The 24930-nt window shown below is 32.5% G+C and overlaps 1 protein-coding gene across 1 annotated transcript in view; it reads right to left on the reverse strand.

The window, feature by feature from the left end:
* Positions 1 to 24930, reverse strand: part of Trdn (triadin) — a 296113-nt gene that overhangs the window by 158951 nt on the left and 112232 nt on the right. Inside the window, exons 8-9 of the mRNA XM_048354014.1 lie at positions 24301 to 24483; positions 19380 to 19439 (exon numbers count right to left, since the gene is read on the reverse strand). Of these exons, the coding sequence (XP_048209971.1) occupies positions 19380 to 19439; positions 24301 to 24483 (243 nt within the window). The remainder of the gene's footprint in view (positions 1 to 19379; positions 19440 to 24300; positions 24484 to 24930) is intronic.

Here is a 24930-nt window from a genome sequence, read left to right on the forward strand (position 1 = left end):
AATGGGGAGATCAAGAAAGAGTAAGTGGCCATTGAACTAAATTAATTTTCATATTAAGAATATATGGTGTGAAATTATCTTAAATTCATGTCCAGATTGCTACTTTGAGTCCATTGAAGGTGTTTATAAATCTGTGTCTAAAAATCAAGTCAGGATATGTTAATTTAGAATGCAAATGATACTCAAATTTATTAAAACAGTAATATTAATTTTGCATTGACTATTTTGGTGGTGTGCAAAATATAATTTTCAAGGTTGTTTAATAAATGATCATTTTAAGTGAAAGAATATTTTTATTTACTCAGTATGCTAGAGCCATATATTAACAGTGACACTGAATTTCTAGATACATTACTGAGTATCTTTTTCTCCTGCTTTGTCATCTCAAAACCTTTAGCAAGTAGAAGGAAGAAAGCATAGCAATATGGGCTGCCAACCCACCACTGGCTTTCCTATCTAATCTATCAAAAACATAAATTTCCACTCATGTAAATTATTCCAGATAGGCAAATTTGATGACTAAGGCAAATGTATGAAGTAGACAGATGATGCTTGATTTTATTTCTAATAAACACATCATTATGTTGCACTCAAGTAGTGCTGAACTTCACAGCAACTATTTGCCTTCTCTTTCTTCTTTTACTTGCTTCCTGGAGACCTCTCAACCCCAAGAAAAACTCTATAGTCCTCTGAAAAGGAAGGCAAAACCATGTGTTCATGGCATGGAGAAAAAAATATTGTGTGAGAAATGGAAATAATTTTCTACTTCACCAGCTGCAAGCCGTTAGTATTAGAGATTCATGCTTAGTTTATATTTAACTAACATCCTTTATTTTCTGGGCAATATATGTTGCATAGCTTTAGAGATGGGGATTTCAGGTGTCTGCTGCAGTCCCCCACAGTTCATGAAATAATTTCATGTGCACTTCTTGAGTATTTATGCTGATACTTGTACTGGGCACATAATGGACAGGACATGCAGTAGTGAGTTGCGCAGCCCAGATGAGAGATGACGCTGGCATATACTAGGTGGGTTGTAATGGGATTTATATAATAAATATTTGATGCAGCGAATGTTTATTTGGTGCCGTAGGTGCCTAAAAGAGACCTGTTTTGTGAAGGAAAGTCAATTAATAGGGAATTATAACTTAAATCAAATCTAAGTTGTTCCAAAGTAAATCGGGAATAACCATGTGTTCAGCATGGATGTTATGTTACAGAAGTGATCGTTCAAAAAAAATTATGGGAAGATAACAGTGAATATGCAGCCTCGTTATCACGAAAGTTTATATTAATGACAAGGAGATGCTGCTACTTAATTAAGAGTATGTCAAATCTAATAAATACAGGCCAATCTTGTAGAGTGCTAAAGTAGAGACAACAAGAAGTTGAAGAAAGGCCAAGGCTCACTACCAAGCAGTGTCCCAATAGCATAAATACATACAGATAGACACATACATATATATCTATATATGTCTGTCTATATATGTTTATATAGAGTCAGAGAAAGAGAAAGTTTTACAAATTATACAAGTTTGAGAGAGTTTTTGCAAAGTAGACAAACTTACAGTGTTCTAGCATATTTTTGTTTGGATTCTTTCTAAAGGCAAAGTTTTTCGCATGATACATTTTTGAAAAAAATTTACATGATAACTAGTTTTTAAAGAGTCATCTATGCCTCTATCGGAAAGAATAACTTTGCCCAATTCGTAAGGAAATTGAAGGACTTGGAAAAAAATCATACTAAGTAACGTGAGCTAGACCCAAAGAATCATACACCCTATGGTCTCCCTCATTGAGAATAATTAGTATACAACTAGGATAATCCAAGCAGAAGATCACAATAGCTCAAGAGCTATGTCCATATGAACACATAAGATGATGCTATGAGAAATGAACTCCACGTTAGGGAAGCAAGTGGTTTATCATTGCTGCTGTTATTTTCAACATACCATGTGAAATTATGCCCTTTTTCTTTTGTCATTCTTTCCAGTGATTTTACTCCCAATAACACTGTAACTAATTTTGGTGCCCTGGATATTGTGTATACATGTATTGGAACTAGGGAAGGGAAAGGGAATATCAAAATTGAGAGACAAAGGATAAAAAGACAAACCAATACAATAACAATACTTACAAAACTATATGGTGTAAATCAACTCATTGGGTGGGGAGAGTAATGGGGTAGGGAGAAGGTGGGGAGAGAATGAGGGAGGAGGTAACAAGTTGGATAAGAAATGCTTGCACTGCTCTATGTATGAAACTGTAACCCTCTGTACAGCACTTTGACAATAAAGAAATGAAAAATAATGCTTAAAAAGTCTCAGGATTCTACTTGGACAAAAAAGTATTGAGAGAAACGATAGGAGAGGTAGGAGGAGATTCACTGAACAGTACTAAATTAACTCAAATGAGAAATGGTACTAGCTTGAAGAAATCTGGTTGCAATAAAAATTCATTCATTCTTGCAACAAATATTTATTGAGTACCTGGGAAGGACCAGATGGTCATGATTTGCCCAGAGCATTTGGGAACAAATATGATGAATATTCCGAGAATGGCAACACATTTTCTCCTCACAAACCTATTTGTATTTTTGAACTAAAATTTCAACTATTACTACCACCTACCGATTACAGTACTCAATTTTGAAAGTATTCTTGCCTAGACAGATATTGAAGGAGAATCTATGACTACTCTATTGGGATATTCCAATGATATAACTTATTGGTACTTATTTCTCAGGACTTCTTTATCATTTCAGAAAAGTTACATGAAAATAGATTATGTAGCATAAATTGCTTACATGACCCTACTGTTAGGTGTTTAAAAAAAGCTTTGACTTCTTAGATGAAAGAACATCCTGCAGGCAAAATTTTTCTGGCATTTTTTTTGCATTCTGATAAAAATCTTCTCCAATATCGTTATGGGTTATTATGTATTTGCATATTCACTTTGATGGAAAGAGAGAAGTGGTAGCCAACTGAATATTTCATATGTTCTTTTGATTAAAATTATAAAGGTAATATTGGTATTTTTTATTCTTCATTTCCAATTTATGAAATAGAAATATTTTTTCCATGGAACAGCCAACACAAGAAATGAAATAAGGTCGATTCAAGATTATATCATTGTTTCATTATTTTGTGCCTTGTTTATATGAGAATACCTGATAATCTGATGTAACATAAATCCATATTTACTTGCATAGAATTATAATAATAGAGTTTAGGCTTTTGATAACAAATTTAAATAAAATATTTTGGTACTATAAATTTTAAGACAGTTTAAAAATGGTCTCTGTGAGGATATATAGCTGAACCAAGGTTGTGAAGATATAAGATATTTTTTACTTCATTTTATTCTTCTATTTACTTAATACTCTATTTGAAAAATCATAATAAGTGACAATTATTCTTAACTTTTACCATAAACTACTCATTTTTCTACTGTGAAAGTATCTGCAAATATTCATTTCCAACAGGAAAGAGACTTCATAATTCTTTCAGTGATCATATTCTGTGGAATTTTTGACATTGTTCTGACTTCACACAGATGGATCAAAGAGACCAAGGACTTAAAGACTAATTTCCATAGCTCCTTTTCAAAAATATATTATTGTCAACTGGATTACTTTTAAAAATTTTGAATGGTGAATTGATCATGGTTCTTCTGTTTATCTATTCATTTTATTTTTTTGTCTTTTCCTCTTTTTGGTTTTTGGTTTGTTTGTTTTTTTTGTACTAAGGATCAAACTCGATGCTGCACTTGCTAGGCAAGCATTTTACCATTGAGCTACATCCAGTCCTTTTCTTGTTTCTTAAAGATTATCTACTATTCCAAGATTTCTCCTGATAATTACACAGGAAATAATAATTACATGGTAAGAGAAAGGGGAAGAAGTATGGTAGAGATAAATGGATAAAGATGTGTGTTTAGTTCAAAACCGGTTCTGATAAGAAAAGAGATTAATGGGGCAAATTAGATTATTATAGTCACAATTAATAATGATGATGATGATAATGATAGTAATAATAATAGCTGATATGAACATATAGATCTACTTATTTGGGAAGATGAGCCTGAAGGATTGCTTGAGCTCATGAGTTGGAGAATAGCTTTGGCAATATTGTGAGATCATATTTTAAAAAATAATAACTATGTAGTCAGAATATAAATGTCCTGCTTATTATGGAATCATCTAATGAGATGGACTATACCCAAGTAATTTTAAAATTGCTTCGGATTTAGGCAGCTCTAGTTATTCTTCAAGGTTTAACTCATGTACATTTTCTTTGGTTCCCTTTTTTTCACTCACATAAACCTTTATGTTTTCAAAGTACCCAGAGTATAGTTTATGCCTAGATCTCTGGTTCTCACTATAATTGTTTACTTCAAGTAATATTTTTCTAAATGTTCACTAGGATACAAATAATTGGAGGATCAACATATTAATAAAGGAATTAAATTACTAGCAGTAAAAATGAACAAAGGAGTGCACAAATGGATGAATGTTGCATAATCCTGCACTTAAAGTGTTATTTTAATGTTAATAGACTGAATTTTAGTGTTTGTACTTCTAGTAGAATGTGAAATCCTTCCAAAAATATGCAAGGAAACATGCATTTATTTTTCTATTCATTCAGTATCAATATATTTATCTGTGCTTATTTGGATAAAACTGAACTAGAGCTCAGAGACAAAGAAAGGAATTTAATTAAACAATTCACTCAATATAACACTCAAATGTATCCTAAATATCATTACCTTCATTCTAAATTATGAGTCACCCATTCCAGTATATTTTAACTTAATCTAATCTTTATCTTCACATTCAACTTGAATATTGTTTTACCACAAGCAGACGCCTTGGAGTAATCAAACAAAACTAAAAGCCTAAAAAGTTAGAGAACTTGCCAAGTTCAACCAATAATGGGGTTATACCAAACTTTTGTAACTGAATACTAAGAATGAAGATTTTGAGTGTATCATTTGTTTAGAGAACAATAATTTACTTCATGCATGGTATTTTTTTCAATCATTAATAATACAGAAATATATAAAATATAACAGAAAATTTAGAATAGTGCTAAAATTGCACTTAATTCCAGACAAGTATTAGATTGTTATGTTACATTTTCAAATTATCTAACAAATATTTGCTTGTACTACTTAAAGGAGATTTTAGAAAAATCATATTTTATTAGGATGATACCATTGATGGACATTTTGTCCCTTATTCTATTTGAAGATGATTTAAAATAAAGAGACTACATAGTTTTCATCACCAATTATGATAATTAAACATTCAAAGCTATAACAAATTCAAATTAAGTCTCTAAGGGGTGCTGTTTTCAATGTCAAAAGAATAAAATGTTCTTTACAAAGACAGAAACATGGATTTTCTGAGATATTTAATGATAAGAGAATCTATGGTATTTAAAAAATTGTCCATAAAATATATTTAACATATTTTATGTGAAAATTGAATACATACTTGGAATTAGAAATACATGATTTTAAACAAAACAATAAAACTTTGAAATAAAACTGAAATAAAAACTTTGAATAAAACCTTGTTTTGTTCATATTTTTAGACATAATCTTTTCAACATAATAGTTGAAGTTAAACTCTGATGGACAATGATATTATCAATTCAATCTAATTGATGATTTTCATTAATGCAGAAGAGATAATCCTAATAAGATTATATTTTAGGTAGCTATGACCTTTCAAATAATTGACTGTTGATGCATTCATTTTCTCAAAATTCTCAAGTCAAATTTAATAACTCAAAGTTTGTATTAGTATTACTTTCCAGACATTCAACACAGCTCAAAAAGGGGAAATCAAGTTATCTCTCATTATGATGAACATGGGAAAATAAGTAGCAATAGACAGATGAGGAAATAAGAGAAAATACGGCTCCCAGTAGTAAAATCACTACATTTACCAAATATATTAAGTTATTTACAAGTAGAAAAGTAAATTTGCTTCCTAAGAGATAGGAGTTTTTGACAATTTTATAAGCTATCAAAACACGGAAAATAAATAATGTTTCCTCTGTCTCCTATGTTCTGGAGTGTTTGATTTTATAATTCTACCAAAGAAATTATTTGACACAGATGATCTAGCATAGATGATTCTAAATCAACTCCTCAGCTCCTAGAATCTTATTTTCATTCCCAGTAAATTCAAGATACACAAATTCTCTTACATACAAATTTAGAGTTTGTTGAAAACCTAGTTTCATTAAGATAAATTAATTAAATTTCAACCATAATACTGAATATAATTTACCAGGCTTTATGGCCAGTTTAATGAATATGCACAAGATTTAAAGGAAAATCTTATCAAGGTTCCCTCAACAATTTTGGTGGCAGGCCTTGGTCTTTGGTGACAAGGTCATGGGCTTAAAATCAGTCTATTCTACTTGCAATTTCTATACTAGTATCTTTTACTCATCATCAGACTGAACTAGTTAACGCCTAGCAGCAAATTATTCTCTTTGATTTGCAATTACATTTTCAATATTTAGGAGTGTGTGAAGGAAAAGGAAAAATAAAAGCTAAAAGGCAAAGAATCTCCCCACCCCCATTAAAAATATATTTCTCTTTGTGTCTTGGAGACAGCATACAGCTATTGGAGAAAACCTAGGTGAACATACATTCAGTTTCCTGATACCTAAAGTGACATTAAAAGGCAACTCACAGAATTCTATGAGATTTAAATGAAATGAACTATGTTCACCACAGTGCCCAGTATAATGTTAACATACAATAAATGTTAAATCATCTGCTTATACTTCTCATTTTAGCATCATCTTTGATAGGCCTTAATAATCTTAAAGGGCAGATGAAGATTGATATCTATAAGACTGCCTGATCCTTCCCTCAAGTCACGCTTACAATGAAAAGTTCTTGGTTAATTTATTTTCTTATTATTCTCAAGTGAAACAGGAAACTTATGAAGTAATCACGTGACATTTGGAAAGCACGATTGCTTAGCCTATATATTAGGATTTCATTCATAAAAAGTAAAACCATTTGTACTTTCAAATCACACTGATTATTACTTTCTATGTGAGAGTTGGAAAGAAGGGACATTGTAATTCTCCTACCTCTTTCCACTTTGTCTCAACCTACAGGAGAATTTCTTCAACTTTGCCTGTTTGACTGTTGGTTTGCTTCTGTGGTTTTTTTCTTTTGCTCTCTGACACATGCAAATATTCTATATTCACAAGCAATTCAAAGAGACTTCAAAAGCTAAAATCTGAGCCATACAGCCAATTAAAAGGGATACTTCTGGTTTGGGAGTTTACCTCAAAAAGACTAAAAAGAATTTGGGATTTTGCTTTGGCAAAGAATTTCCTACAGAATGCTGCAATAAAGATGAGAAAAGTTTCCATCTTTTGAACTATAGGCACATAGGTAAGTTCATATGTTCAGTAGGTAAAGATTAAAATGAAAGAACATTAATAATTTTCATGAATCTGCTTAACATCATGATTGAATTTACATATACATTCTCAGATGAATGACACATTTGGAAGGCAGCAAATTCTCTTACTTTAAGTTGTATCTAATTTATAGTATTGGATGTTTAAAACAATGCATACTGTTTAGTCACTGTCTCTAGGGAAGTCATTTATAATCACATATAAAATATCATTTCCTTGAGGAAAAAATCATTAGTAGCATATTGATTGTCATTAATTGTAGAAAATGGAAAAGGTTTATGTCTCATGAACATATGACATATGACATATGACAACATTAAATCATCAGTTTGTTTCTTACAGTAAATTTCTTTAAGGTGTATGTGTGTATTTATGCTTATTTTCAATTTTTGTCGATATTACTGAGTCTTGTCTACTAAGTGAATTCTCATTACCTACGTATTGAATGGTACGAATTAAAGTATGTTTGTTAGTAAGATTGTTTCTCTGAGCAAACACTACATCAACCACAAAACCAAAACACTGGAAACAATAGGGTAGGATGCCTAAGATAAGAGTATAAATAAGTCAGTGTGAGTGACAAAGGACAAATACTAAAAGTAAGAGTGAGGTCAATTTTGGAAGAAAGTTGCAGCATAGGCCATAACTATATGATGCAATGACATTTTATTCATGTTTTTTACCCTGTATTAATAATTTCTTGCCTAGTATGATTAATTAAAATCAGAACTCTACTATTATGGCCACATGTTCTCCTGATAGAATGAGAAAAATGACTAAGAATGGGGGACCACTGTGAGCAATTACTATAACATTACAATAAAGCTGAAGATATCTGAATTCTGACAGACTAAACCATTGTGGAGTCTATTCAAAGTAGCCTGGCTCTCTCTGTTCTAGACTTTTTAAATGAGGTTAATGTGACTCTCTTGATAGGACACTCAATTAGTACCTCCTTTCAATTTTTCTCATAGCCATTTCATACTGTGCATTATTTTATTTGTTGTAATCTCTGATTGGATTGCCACCACCTTCTGCTTTGAGCTATGTTATGACGACTGGCATGAAATACATATTCAGTAACTGCTGGAGCACTGATTAATACAAAAATCCTAGTGTTGCAGAGGATGTAAACAGTCAAATTAAAGTACTTTCTAATAAGGGAAGGTTATTACAACCAGGTAGGAAGAACTGTATTAATATGTCTTAACATAGTCATTTCAATTTTAGAAAAATCAAAATGCAAAATACATCAGGCTAGAACAGATGCCATAGAATTACCCAAGAATATTAGGCAACTGGCTGAAAAGTCTACTGTCAGTAATGGTAAAATTTTGATCATAGAATTCTTTTATTTATGCTATATAGGAAAATTTCTATGAGAAGAAGAATATTTGATAGTCAATTGGCCTCTGAAGGGAAGTCAGTTATATCATAATAGTTTGGGCATCTACTTATTATTTCCAGATTTAAAATAGGCCCTGCATAATTAAAGAGATTGAAACTATCTGCATGGTTATAAAGAGCCTTTTTTCCAGTGTTTCCAAGGCCATACAAATGAACTTTACAACAGCGCTCAAGAAATACATTCACATAAATTACTAGAATTCTTTTTAATCCTCAATCTTGCATCTAACCTGAAAGATAAGATTATTACAAGACATGACACACTAATAAATAACACTGAATTAGTTCAATAATTATTTGATTAAGCCTTCATTTTCCTTGCTTCTCTTGCAGTGATCCAAATTACTGTGCTGTTATTTGTTTCTTCTCCAACTCTTTTACAAGAAGCTTTGAATAGTCCCAGCAGGTTACCTGAGAAGGGATTTATTTTTGTCTGATAGTAGGTTCATGCTACAAATAGTGGGAAACAAAATCCATACACTTTAATGAACATTCCTTCATAGCAAAGATGTTGCTATAGAAATTCATGCTTCGTCATAAGTCTAGGAGATATAATTTTGAGATGAGAATAGTGACATCTTAGGCCTTCTTTGCTTTCCCTTTCTGGATACACAAAGGCAAAGGTACATGAACACTGTACTGAGGTGAGGGAAGACTGGTTTACTAGGCTTGGACTTTAACATCATGAGTTTGATGCAAATGAAGATGATTTAGAAAGTGACAGATCATCAGTGAAATTGCATCTGCTCAGAAGTACCTGGTCTATTTCTGTCTAACTCTGTGCTATTAATAGTTACTAGAATATTCAGTGGATTGACTTAGACAAATATGACAATCTGATATGTTTGCTTTGAGAAGCTTTCAGTAACTTCAAAGAATCAGAAAGCAACTCTCATAGAGATACAGCAAGTCCAGAGAGTACACACTCCCATATTTAGACATGGGTTGTCTTGCAATTTTTCTCTCTGTTTAGTCTAATTCTGTATGCTGTCTGCAGTTTACTGATGCATGCATTGAACTATTCTTTGTTAATTCCAAGTCTCTGTCTCTAGAGATACTGCAAATAACTCCTTAAGAAATCTTTACAGAGTTCTATCTGCAATGCTTAGGATCCTGTCATCTTTTTAAATAACAAGATTATTTCTACAAATGAATAAAGAAGGCTGTTCTGGGATGAACGTTTTTAACCATTGAGATAAAAATTCAATTCAACAAACATATCATGTTTCTGGCAAGGTATGAGGGCAAAGGAACTTTATAAAGCAAATGTTTCTTAAAGGTATATAAAAGGCAATCAGGAAAAAAATCCTTGTAGGGAGAAATGATAATATGCAATTGAAGATTAAATAAAATAAAGAACTAATGGGAAGAAAAAATTACACTTTTGCTATGTCTGAAAAGCACCTCTCCACTAAGTATTTAAATAATAACTGTGTGCTTATTATAGTTGAGTGGTTTTCAAGTCAGTGCACAGGTGCATGATTTAAGCTGTATCTTAATCCTATAAATTCATGTATATCATTCCATTTTATAAATAAAAAATAATCTCAGGAAATTTAAAACAACTTGCCTATATTCATTTGAACTTTCCTTAATCAGTTCCATTCCTGGCAGGACAATTTTACTTCTCTCCTCTTATACATATTCCACAGCTCCAGCTATGTTCTTTACTATGTGATCCTTCTGAATGCTTTCTGCAGTTAGTTCTGCGTATGGTGTATCACTGTTGATTTTGTCATTAAGGAACTGGGAACCTGGGCTTTCAATTACCATGAATTCAGAAGGTTTATGTCCCCACCTCCAAAAGTGGTAAAAGTTCTCAGTATTGAATGGAAATATGAGTAAGTGAAATTGGAATACAATTCAATTATAATAAATACATAAAGTTACATAAATTAGAATTAATGAACTGAATCCAAGAGCATTGACATAAAGATTTGCTTTTATCTGAATGTAATGTTGATAAACATAACATTTTAGATTCTCTTGGTATTCTATGTTTTTGTTTTTAACCTTAGCTGAATTATTTTATTTATTTTAGGCTTATCTGGAATTAGTACTAGTATTCCTGTGTGTGTGTGTGCGTGTGTCCCATTTTAAAATTCTGTTTATCAGGTATGTACTGATGTTCAATATGACACATAAATTCAGTTGTTCTGTTTCACAGTGAAGTGACTATATGTTTATGCACTAATAATATATAACATTTTTAAAAAGCTGAAGAGAATTTAAAACTAAAAATACAAAACAATGAAAATCTGTTCTTACAATACTCGTCAATAAGTGTAGAAACTGGCATTTAGCTTGTCATTATGATTCAGTGAAAGCTTATTTTTATTATATTTTCCCTCTTCAAATACTTTCAAATACTAGAAGTTAAGATTGTAAACATTATTCAGGCCATTCAAAATCCTGGGTCTTGAACTCAGGGCCTAAGAACTGTCCCTGGCTACTTTTTTTTTTTTTTTTTGCCAGTCCTGGGGCTTGGACTCAGGGCCTAAGCACTGTCCCTGGCTTCTTTTTGCTCAAGGCTAGCACTCTGCCACTTGAGTCACAGCGCCGCTTCTGGCCATTTTCTGTATATGTGGTGCTGGGGAATTGAACCCAGGGCCTCATGTGTATGAGCCAAGCACTCTTGCCACTAGGCCATACCCCAGCCCCCTCCTGGCTACTTTTGGCTCAATGCTATCATTGTACCACTTGAGCCACAGTGCCACTTCAGGGTTTTTCTGCTTATGTGGTGCTAAGAAACGAACCCAAGGCTTCATTTATACTAAGCAAGCACTCTACCACTAAGCCACATTCCAAGCCCTCAAAATATTTTTCTTTATCAAAGAATTGCCTTTCAAGTGTATAGACTAAGTGTATAGTAGGCACCATTGTTAAAATCTTTCATGAGCCAATTAATTAGACTTATTAAATACAAGCATAACTATAAACGTAGATTTTTATCACATTGTATTTTCTTTTCTCTTTTACTAATAACAGTAATCGTTATTTTGTCTGCAGACTATATAATATATTAAAGGCATACAGTAAGTACTACTTAAATTCCAAAAAACATTAATAAATGTAGGCAATTTACACCTTTGCTTACTGCTATTATCAGAATCTAGCATTTTTCCTGGAACTCAGAAGAAATTCAAAGATTGTTCATCTCATCTTAGTACTGCATATACATGTGATTGTCAATATAAAAATTATGTTAAGATTATCTTCCACATGTTATAGATTATACAACCATGAATAGGGACATACGCTGGGTAAAATGGAAAAAAACAACTGGTCTGGTATATTATTTCTTAATGTAACTTTGAGGAAACATTTTCTCTGTATTGAAACCCCATTTGCAACCATCCAGAGATATATGTTAAATAGTAAAAATATTCTCTGTGCTAACAATTTAGAAATTTAACATAGTAATTGTAGATAACACTTGCTGGTTCCTTGAGCTAAGATCAAGGCTCAGGAACAAAGGTTGCCATTCTGTGGTAATAGGTATAGATCCTATTTATATTTTATTTGAAAATGTAAATACTCAGAGAGAGAGTGTGGGTGTTGAATGAAAGCATTCAATAGCTACAGACATAGTTAAAATTATCTAAGTACCATTTACTTTACAGTTTATCATGTGGTTCTGCTTCATAAAAATAAATATATAATCAAATAGTCATTATATGTGTACCAATTTATGTTATTCAAAGATAAAAATATTATCTAATATAAAAGCAAATAAAACAACAAAATTAATACATTAATTTAGAATATTGGATTCCTTATTTTACTTAATATTTTATATATAATAAAACAATCTTTGAAATTATAATGAAGATGACTTTCATTTGAAATAAGTATTTTTCATCAAAGATTTTTTTAAAAAGTAAACACTAGGGGCTGGGGTTATAGCCTAGCGGCAAGAGTGCTTGCCTCGTATACATGAGGCCCTGGGTTCAATTCCCCAGCACCACATATACAGAAAAAAATGGCCAGAAGTGGCGCTGTGGCTCAAGTGGCAGAGTGCTAGCCTTGAGCAAGAAGAAGCCAGGGACAGTGCTCAGGCCCTGAGTCCAAGACCCAGGACTGGCCAAAAAAAAAAAAAAAAAAAGTAAACACTACAGATAAAAATTCTAGGAGATCAGAATTAATAATATGCTTGACCCTAGTAATTATGCTTTTAAAATTTATAACTAGTATCTCTATTTCTAGTTGATGGGTGATAGTTCATCATCATAAATTTCTTTCTGAGAATATTTCCCATTTGGTACTTATACCTTCAAAACCAGGGAATCTAAGCAATAAACTATTAGCTTTCTGTATCAAAATTATCACTAAAATGTACATTCTCCCTGATTCTTACTCCAATAAACTGAATAATGGAATTTTTTTCAATAATCAAAGGTCTAGGCCGTAAGGAGAAATAATTAATTCTGGCATACTGATATTAAAAATGTATATTTTCTCAGTTTCTCCTAAATACTTAGCATTATAGTTATATAATTATTAATGTTATGTCTTATTTCTTTATCATCAGCTAGCTAAGAGATTCAACAAATACTCACTCATAAAACCACTTAGCTTAAATGTTTTTTGCTGGGTAAAATAATTAGATGTTAGTATTGCAGTATGTTTTATGGAAAAATGCTTACTTTGGAGAAGGATTTTTTTTTTTGTTTTGGGAAGTCTACAGACAGGCTGAATTTTAAATAGCCTTCTTTATTAAGCCAAGTGCAATACAGTACATAAGGCCATCAAATAACAATGGCTGTACAGCAATTACATTCGACCTTTTAGCAGGATCAAACGAAAAAAAAATGTTAAATAGCCCTAAAGTTCAAGAAAAAAAAAAGCCTACTAAAATAAGAGTACTGAGTTATTCCTTGAGGCTTTTTCTAGCTGTGGACTTAAAACACATTGAATCTGAATGCAGACTGCCAAAAAATATCTGATGACAGTAAAAGAAGATTTAAGTAGGTGAGTACCCTCAATTTTTGAAAAAATAAATGACACTTCGAAAGAAATTACCTTGACATAAATTCTTGGATCAAACAAAAGCCAGACATTTTCTGGAATTGTAATGGTAGGATGACTTCCAACAGATAAACTTTAACTTGTATTAAACCCTAATCATAATAGCTATAGAAATGAAAGCTAAAAAATAGTGTTAAAATTACTAACCAAAAGCACACTCCTTGGTCTTTTTACTGAGCATTTAAATTCATTCCTTTATCTCCAGTGAATATAAAGAAGTCTGTGAGACATGAGATTTCTTACTCATAGGAATTTGTCTTTTTTGTAACTTGCATGCCTCTGTACAGAAATCCATGCCTATCAATTAGGCTCAGGAAGAGGTTCCTGAGGACAGAAAAAGAAACTGACAAGGAAGGCCTTCAGGTTTATTTTAAAGAGTCTGAAAATGTGAATGAGATTAAAGATGAAATTCGTTTAAGAAAAATGTGTTTATCCCTAAAAATATTGAAGATAAATTTGGAATTATTAAGGTAGATATAAGTAAGTATAAGAGAATTTTTCCTTCTTCACCTATACAATTGTTTTCTAAACAAGCAAAGCATCATCAGCTAAGTCTGAGTTTGGAAATGTGTGTGCTGACCATTTTTAATCAACAATTTTAATCTGTTGGAAAATACAGGAATTACCTGTAGGGATAGCCACAACAGATGGCTCTGGAAAGAAGAAAAAATGAGCTAGGCCCAGAAAGACAAAGGCAGTATGAATTTTCTCTCATTTGTGAATCTTAGATCCAAATACAGCACCCCAGGTAAACACACAGAAGGATAGGTGGATATTTATGTGACCCACTTGATTCACGTTACTAGTATATGCAAGAGTGAAAGTCCATGGGATGAACTTTTTGGACAATTAATAGATGGCTTAACAAAATGAATATCATGGATCTGAAATGTGTTTTTATTGAGTGGTGGTTTAGTGTGAGAGAGACAATGAATGGAAGAAAGTAACAGTAAACAAATTCATTTATAACACACTGCACTTATGTGAAAAAGTGAAGTAGATAACTCCATGTGGCTAGTGGGAGAAGGGGAAGGAAGGAGGAGCAAGAAGAATGATGGAAGGAGTGACCCTAATCAAGATTCACTACACACATAAAGGTGGATATTACATTGCACCCCCCCGTGCAACCATTTGTACATAAGTAAATTATAAAATAAATACATAGTAACATCCAGTTAACAGTGGTTCATGCCTGTAAGCCTAGCTACACAAGAGGATAAGATCTGAAGATTACAAATCAAAGCCAGCCAAGTCAGGAAAATCTGTGAGACTCTTAGCTCCACAGAACTACCCAAATGCAAGAGGTAGAGCTGTGGCTCAAGTGGTAGAGCACTACTAGCATTACTAGGAAGTGAAAAGGAATATCAAAATCGAGAGACAAAGGATAAAAAGACAAAGGACTCCAAAAGTAATATTTGCAAAATCATTTGGTGTAAAACAGCTGAAGAACTCATGGGGGGAGAGGGAAAGGGAGAAGAGGAGGGGGGAATGAGGGAGGAGGTAACAAACAGTACAAGAAATGTACCCAAGGCCTAACGTATGAAACTGTAACCTTTCTGTACATCACTTTGACAATAAATAAGAAAGAAAAAAGAAAAAGAAGCTCAGGGACAAAGGTCAGGTTCTGAGTTCAAGCCCAAGGCCAGGTACAAAAAAATTATTTAATAGAAAATACACAATAATATCAGATTTCTTCTCTGTTTCTTTCTCATTGTGTCTGTTTCCTCTATGTCTCATTGTCTGTCTCTCTCTCCTTTTCTCTCTCTCTTTCTTTTCTCCTCCCCTACCCCATATTTTGCATGTGGTCTTCAAAAATACTTTTTGAACAACCCATCACCTCTCCTCTCCAAAGGTTATTCCAAACACATTCCAAACACAACCAAGAGATCTTATGATGAAGATAAGTTATTAAAAAGCAGACAGGAAAAAAACTGCAAAGTGAAGAACTTCATCTCTGATGGTATTTTTAAGATGGAAAAAAAAAGTGTATATATGTTGAATCCAGCTTTCTGTTGATCCACATTTCACTACACACACACACACACACACACACACACACACGTACATTTATTAGATTTAAACAGAAAATTTGCCTATTCCCATTTAATCCGATAAAACAAAACAACCTGATTCTTTTCTAAATGATATCTGTAATTGAGGTGGGTTTCCTCACTAACCACAAGCTATTGCATATTCGCTAGTCACTATGAGAGGCAGAAAGATAAATTTAATTCCTTTTCTGGCAGAGATACAAAATTCTAGCCAAAAGTTTCAATAACTTGCAATCTTTTGGATTGTGGAGTAAAAAGCAAATTTGAGATGTAGAATCATGGGCCCATTTTATCAAGGAGGTTTCTTAAATTTTAACTACAATTTAGGCTACTTTTAGGAGTGACAATATTCTAGAAAAGAATTACTGAATTCCAGGGGGAAAATTCAAATTGTAGTTCTAAAACTCATTACTAATAATTAATAATGAACTCAAGATAAACAATAACAGGTGTTCCACTAATCTCAAACAGAAACAGATGGAATCACAAATGTTTTATAAATAGTGGATGCATGCAGTGCAATAAACTTGCAAAGATTTTATTATTCTCTAGTTGTCAGTTAGAGAATGTCTTATCATTTTTATTTTTCTAAAGACAGACTATATCTATAGTTATAACTCTTTATTTTAAAAACTGCACATCAGGGGCTGGGGATATAGCCTAGTGGCAAGAGTGCCTGCCTCGGATACACGAGGCCCTAGGTTCGATTCCCCAGCACCACATATACAGAAAACGGCCAGAAGCTGCGCTGTGGCTCAAGTGGTAGAGTGCTAGCCTTGAGCGGGAACGAGCCAGGGACAGTGCTTAGGCCCTGAGTCCAAGGCCCAGGACTGGCAAAAAAAAAAAAAAAAAAAACTGCACATCATATTTGGTGTTTTCTTATTCCTTCATGTATTACTTCATTGGCTTAATGTGTGGCTTAATTTCCTTTGGTATAGGTATGAGACATAGTGTATATTGTTCTGTCTACTTTGTCACCCTTATTTCTTTTTTCCCCTTCCAATATTAATAAAAATTTTGTCACAAAATTATTTTACTTTTCAGAAGCTACTAAGAATAATTTTAGTAGCACAAGAAAATACCCAGATTTTCTCAAATAAGGACACTTCAGAGCTAATAAATATAAAGAAAACACTGTGTATTAGTCACTTTTTATTCATATTCACCAGCAATATAAATTCTTCTTGTGTAGAAGTAAGCAGTTGAATTTGCAAAAGCAAACTTCAGTGTATGGTAGCATGATTTTATTTGGGGCAATTTTCTTTGATTGGTTGGTTTTGGTTTTGAGATAACCAGATCTCCTCTGTAGCCCAGGCTGCTCTTGAGCTCTCCCTCCTCCTGCCCCAGATGCACAAGTGGTAGGATTACTGCTGTGCAACTCCATGCCCAGCGAGAGTATGATTTTCTTAAAATACTATATCCAAATAAAATAGATTTAAGTTGTACAAGTATCAGTACGTTTCAGTGTTGACAGCTTTCCTACCTGTTCTGTACTCACTTAGACTGATTGTGATGACATATACCATTAAAGAAAAAAGTTATAATAACAAATTCACAACAAGTTACTATAAAGCATTCAGTCAGTGCTTTATTACCAGTATGAAAGTTTTAATGTGGATCCATTTTAAATGTGAGAACTGTGGAGATGAGTAGTGCAGTGACTTTTATCTACCACGTGATTGCATACCACTCTTTAGTAGCACATATCTGAAGCAATGTAAGCCTCTATACAAGATAGACAGCTGCAGGCCTGTGCTCATAGCAGTACTGTTGATAATAGCCAAGATATAGAACCAGCCTAGGTGACCAACAACTGAAGATTATATAAAGAAAATGTAGTACACTTATACAACGGAGTAATATCTAGTCATAAAGTGAATGAAATTATATCATTAACTGAAAATGAATGGAACAGTATACCATCACATTACGTGAGGTAAGCCAGTATGTGGTCTCTAGTCTTAAAATAAAATAATGTGGCATGATTGTAAAAGGGGAAATATTGATGCGGGGAGAACTAGCATGTAGAAGGTAGGGAAAACAAAAGAGTTAAAAGTACTGTTGAAAGGGTGTATGTGCATATGTGTGTGTGTGTGTGTGTATATATATATATATATGTGTTCATATATATATATGAAAAATCAGTCAAGACTTTTGAAAAGCCCAGGAGGTGAGAAATGTTAAGAAAGTGTGATACATGAATTTGACCAGTTTGATCATATACATGTTGTCAATATCACAGAGAAGCCCTTTTATACAATTAATTTATGCTAATAAAATTAAGAACTACATCTGTATATTTGTAGTCAAACTCTTCTTTTTCTGTGAAATTGTAACAAGTGACCTTCCAGAATTTTCCATCTGGTTTTCATATCTTTCTGAATGCAAATATTAGAAGTAATTTGTTTAACTAAGTAATAGTTCATAATTCTCAGATTTGATTACAATTCCCTTAAAACACGTCAAGGATGAAGGAGAAAACCAGGAGGAAGAAGAGGAAGAGTAAACTCCCTGATGGAATGAATATATGACTGTAATGAACTGAAATTTTTAGTTAGCCAAAATTCTCATGATCTTCTAAATTTCTACGCCTAGAATACATATTCATCTCTTTCATATATGATATAGCTATTTGTGAATATATGCATAAATTATAATTTACATTTTAGAAAGCTTTCTAATAAAAAATTTCAAGAAATGAAAATAGCTGAACAATTCTTTCAGTTGTTTTAATGCAACTTAGCACCTTCAGTAACAATAGCATCTTCTTAGGGACAATTTTTCAAGACATGAATATGTATTCTGTCAGGTTTTTAAAAGTACAAGAAGGGAAGTTACTCATTTTAAGATATTAGTAAAATTTATCTTGCTACACTCTGGACAACAATTAAAATTTGTAAAGAAATTATAAATCTGCTGCCGTAGCTAAAATTCTTTCTTCATTACTGACAATAACTCAAATTTTCACTAACTGAAAGTCTTTGGAATGGCCAAAGAGCCCATTATGTGAAAAGAAATCTTAGAACTTTAAAAAGGTAAAATATTTAAAATTTAACAGAGTTCAGTATGGATTTTGTACTGGTTAAAAAAGAGATACTTTCTTTGTCATAAGTCTTTTATTCTAAGTTTACCAGCAATAAAATAATTCATGGCTTCACTCCAAGATGTTATTAAAGATATTAGCATTTTATATATGAAGAGATTAGCATGTTTTTAGCTTTCAACTGACTTCATTTGCAATAGGCCATGCAGTGACTGAAAGCAAAATTGAAAGTCATAATGCCAGTTATTATTTCTGCTTTTGGTTGATTTTATATTTATTCATGCATTATGAAAATTTTAAGTGAAATATACAGTTTAGTACATAAAAAATCCAACAGTCACTGAAGCAAAGACTATTAAAACAGACAATCACAAGACTTGTTCAGAATACCTGGTTTTAAATCCCCATGGACAAACATGTCAATCATATATCGACAGAACGCATACTGATCTGACAGAATAGAAAAAAATCAATGAAAAAATGTCATCAACACTTTTCTTGAGAAGGAAAAATGATTTACCAAAATAGAATGATGCATTTCTATTTTGCTTACTATATATTTTCTGTGAAGAAATAATTTGTACTCTTGGGGAAATAAAGGGGATAAAGACATGGCAAACATAATTTTTCATTTATTTCAAACAAAATAACCTCAAACATTGAAACATACCAGTTCAGAGTAATATTATAGTAGTATTTTTGTTTAAATCAAAATCCTTTTCATCATGTTTGCTATGAAAGTCATCATATTAAAGCAATTATTCTTATTTGTCCTTTTGTAAAGCTATAATGAAGCACAAGTTGAACAAAAGAAAATTGTTTCCAACTACAAATATTTTGCCCAGTATTTGCTGCCACACCCTCTGCTGGTTGTTTAAATGAAGTATGGGTTAATGCCTCTCAAGAACCTTCAGGGAGATGAACGCCTGTGCAACTTCTGAGTTCTTCTGTGTGGAAGTACTCTTTAAATTGAGAAGAAATCAGGGAGAATATAGTAATAGTATCAAATGATAGCATTGTCTAATTAACTGAGTAATCTTCCAAAATAATTTTAAGGTCTTGAGCAGTACGCGGCCTTCCTACATTCAGGAATTGATATGATTTTACTTCTTCTTACTTAAAGATGTTGCACTGAACTTTATATTCCCACAAAACTCTAGATACTCCTGACCAAAGAAAGCCAGTTCTCTATGGAAAATGCTTCTCAGGTTGTCTGAGGCATCTTTACATCATGCATATCATCAGAATCTTACATTTGATGGTTTGCATTTACTATGCCTAGATTAGGCATTTTATTAATTCATCAAATCAAAGGGAGAATTAGGATTAAGAAAGTTTATTGACTTTATTCAGCATGACACTTTTTTAATTGTTTCAAATTATGTTTAACAAACAGAAATAAACAACAATGTTGTTAATGCCAAAGATAACCAAATGTGTTGAAAAAGACTATATCTGAAAAATTACTGATCGAAAAACTCTTTTTTCCTTTCCAAATGGTTTTTGGTTGGCCTATAGCCTCCCTGGACAGCAAATGAAGATTTTTTTTAAGTATGTTTAAATTTAAAAGGTAAGGACTAGGTTTTATTATGAAAAACAAATAGTAAATGAAATGTTACTTTCTATTCAAAGTTATAATGGGGTTGTTAATATATTGAACAAAAGCCAAATTTCACTTTCCTCTTAATGTTGACAGAGTAATGAAACTATAACTTGATATGAATTGTTTCCAAAGCACCATGAGTATACGTATTATATCAATCATTTTTGGCTTCAAAACTCATTCAGTTAACTACTAACAGTCCAATGAGCTTCTAATTTGAAGAAGGCAATCATATTTCAAAGAACTTCATGTTCCAAGTTGAAAGACTTTAGCTATGTATAAATAATATCATGCTCCTGCTTTTCAGTGGCACTAGGATATCAATGGAAACACGAGAAGAATCTTTGTAATGCTCTAAATTAAGAAGGCTGAGAGAGTTTAAATTAGAATGTTCATTTTTATCTGTCTTGGGAACTGACCTCAACAATGTGTAACATTTTGAGGAAGGATGGGTTTTTGGCAGTTTTCAGTGTGTGTGTTTCACCTGCCTAAGGATGAAGTAAAACTGACCCTTTCTGCTTTTGGAAGAAGCATATCAAAAAAAGCTTCTCAAAAAAAAAAAATATATATATATATATACAGGGGCTGGAAATGTGGCTTAGTGGTAGTGTGCTTGCCTAGCATGCATGAAGCCCTAGGCTTGATTCTTTAGTACCACATAAACAGAAAAAACCAGTAGTGACAGTGGCTCAAGTGGTACAGTGCTAGCGTTGAGCAAAATAAGCTCAGTAACAGTGCCCAGGCCCTGAGTTTAAGCCCCAGAATTGGAAAAAAAAAATTCAAACTCAAATCATATCGTAGGAAATGTTTCTTAAAGAAAAAATAAATTGCACTGCCATTCTAACTTTCATACTTAAGCTATCATGTGTTTGTGTATATGAGTGTGTGTGTATATATACATATATTTGCACATATATATGTGAAAAACATGGAAATTTTATAGTCGCTCACAACTTTGAAATATTTTTTCCAAAATACACATGATTCTAGAAAGAGCCCATGATGTCTCTCTCCCTTCTTGATCAGCTGGAAGCTATGAAGGATGTCAGCAGCAGCCTCTTCCTGGTCTGCCTTCCTTGAGGAATGGCAGCTGAGGAAAAATGCATTCCAGGTGCAGAATGTCAAGAGGAAGAAGTTTTTAAAGAATAATCTCTAATGAGAATAGAATACATGGGGTCTCATGCTCTATAGCACTCACATTAGCTAAACTTACTCTGTCTGCCACAAATATTTAAATAATTGTTTCAAAAGAAAGAAAGGAAAGAATGAGCCACACATGTGGTGATAGGTAGATTGGTTTTTATCCCCTACCCCACAGACATGTCAGAAACTAGAGAAACTTGGGAGCAGTAAATCGATGCTGTCATTCCTTCACTCCTACCTCAGATAGATTTACATTGGTCCACAAAACTAGAATTTTGTTTTTGGTATGCATGTACATAAATATTCATCTTACTTTCAGTGCTTTAAGTAAAAGTGCATTATTTCTCTATGCAAAAGTGTAAATAAATGTAACCACATTGAATATATTTGTGTGAATATATATAATTTTTAAATAATTGTCAATAATAGCTCCCATGTGAAACTGTTTCCAAGAAAATCATGATGTTTGGACGACATTGGTTTAAAAGGGACTATTTTTAAGTGTACATGAAAACAATATGTTAAACTCTTTAAATCTAATGTAGCTATTAAATTTCCTCTCGCCTAAAGGAGAACTGACTCAATTTCATCAATACAAGAATTTCAAATCAAAGCCACCTCACACATTAAAAAAAAACCCAAACTAGTTGTATTTAGTTGAAAGTAACATGTGATTTTTTTAATTTAAAATCTTTCAAATATTTGTTTAGAAGAAAAATTAACATGTTTATGTGTCTGACCAGCGACTACAAGCTAATTTTTTATTATTTACATTATTATGCATTTATTTAATTGAGGGTATTTATTCTTAATAGGAAGCCTTGCGATAGCAAATGCATTTACTTAGACAATAATGTTCTATCTCTGCTTTTGTTTCTAGGTAACATCTGAATAGCCTTCTAATAGATAAATAGCTTTTCCCATGAAAATGAAAACAGCAAATTGAAAATGAAATGGATAATGTTCTCTTTAATAAAACTGATTATGGGTAAGTATAGAATACAATGTTTCTGATCTGGAAAATAACTATTGTTTAGAAAATGTCACGATGGTATGTCTTTATCCATAAAATTATTTAAAATGAACACCTACAAAGTGTTCATGAATCTATTTAGATAAATAAGATTCCAATACATAACTGGAAAACACTTTTAAACACAGTATTTGAAGGAAAAATAAAATATTTGTTCTGTTTAATTGGTCTCATGTGACCATTCATTTTCAAAGGACAATCTAAAATTAAAAGTACTTTAGGATCTAAATAAATGTACTAGTGATGAATCTATCTTTTTTCTACCCAAGATAATCATGTATATTTTATTGAAAGTGAATAAAATTAAAGAGTAGTTTGGAAATTTAGTATCATCGGTGTAGCTTATATTGAAAAAGTTATTTTTTGTTTCACTGTGCAAGTAGCCTGCAGAATTAGAAAGCACAAAAAAAAGTATTTAAAAAGTAAAATGATGGGTACTAACTTTTTTTATTTTCATCCTCAAATTTATTTGATTTCTATCAAGGTAAAATAAACTCTTACTTTTCCGTATTTGTAGGGCAGATAATACTCTTAACGTTTTGAAAATAGACCCTACAGATTAAAGCCAATGCTTGAAATATGGAGGACAAGGTCTAGAGTAGCCTGGTGTTAGGAGTGGCTTTAGGGGAAGAAAGATTGAACAAGGGACTGTGAGGTGTCAGAAACATCCCTTAGAAAACCTTTTCTTTTTTTTCTTTTCTTTTTTTTTTTTTTTTGGCCTGGGCCTTGGACTCAGGGCCTGAGCACTGTCCCTGGCTTCTTCCCGCTCAAGGCTAGCACTCTGCCACTTGAGCCACAGCGCCGCTTCTGGCCGTTAGAAAACCTTTTCTAACTCTCCTAGTTTACATGGATACAGCAACCTTCAACAAGAATGTCAAAATCTTTTGCTCCTCCATTACATGGTTCATTTCTGGGAGTCTGACATCAGAGTTGTTGAAGAGAGGTACCTGTCAGATGTAGAACTTTCCAAAGTCAGACATTTTGTCAAGGAAAATGAAAAGGAACTGTAAGAGTTCCATTTATTTTATAGCTTTTTTCCTATTAAATTAATCTAGAATGAAAAGTATGTTCTTGCAGTGATACAAAGAATGAGTAGTTTTAATATTTATTCTACATGATTTGAACATAGACAGCTCAATTAGGTCCTTGAGAATTACTGTCACTATTTTGAACCTGGTCTGCCTCTCTCAAAAGAATTAAATACATGGGATGATTCTATTGTTATTCTGTATCTTAATAGAAGTCCTTTGTCTCAATAAGTCAACTTTCATCACAAGATTTAAGTAATTCCAGATATTAACTCACAATCTCTTTGAAATAATTGAAAAATGCATCTTTAGATAAGTAATCATTCTGTATATCTACAAGTACATGCTGTCAATTTATTTTCCTTCCTTTTAGGTGTATTTTTGTGTGCCAGTCTTTTACCCTTACTTGTAGTCTGCATTTGGTCTTTTTCAGGTTTTTATTTGATGCATCTGTATTTTGCTCAACATACTCTTAGAACATCAGGCTGCCTCTGCTGTGTTTACCTTTCTGATCATGCTTTGACACAGCTGCAGCCTCTTTATCTTCTTTCTCCTTAGCTTTTGGTGGAGTTTTTGGTACTTCTTTGACTTTTGCAGCTGATTGCTTCCCTTTCTCCTGTTTCCCACCTTTCACTTCTTTCTTAGTCTTTTCTTCTGTCTTTTCTTTAGCCTTAGCTTTCTTCTCTTCTATATAGGAATAAAGATGGCAGATTATTTCCTTTATCAGCATCAGCATCATACTATTCGTTTTTCTGAAATTTTCCTTGTCCCACAATTTTAAAAGAGAAAAGAAAATCAATAGAAAAATAGTAACAAATATGACATAAATGATTTCACTATTTTATGCATGTAACTGTAACCCTTTTGTACATCACTTTGACAATAAAATTAAAAAGGAAAATAAACATAGTGACCAAGACATAAATACTTCAGTGTCAGAGTTTTTGCAACGTATTAAAATGTTATGCTATACTTATAGCTCACATACAAAGTGATGATCCTAAAAAAAACAACAACAACAGCAAACCACTGTTATGAGTTTTTTAGATGATCCTAAACTTAGGTGGCCAAAAGAATTTGTCCTAGATAGAGGCTGTACATACAAGCATCTTCAATAAAACTCAATGTCCATAC

This window comes from Perognathus longimembris, chromosome 9 (genome assembly GCF_023159225.1).
Source record: "Perognathus longimembris pacificus isolate PPM17 chromosome 9, ASM2315922v1, whole genome shotgun sequence".
Taxonomy (NCBI): domain Eukaryota; kingdom Metazoa; phylum Chordata; class Mammalia; order Rodentia; family Heteromyidae; genus Perognathus; species Perognathus longimembris.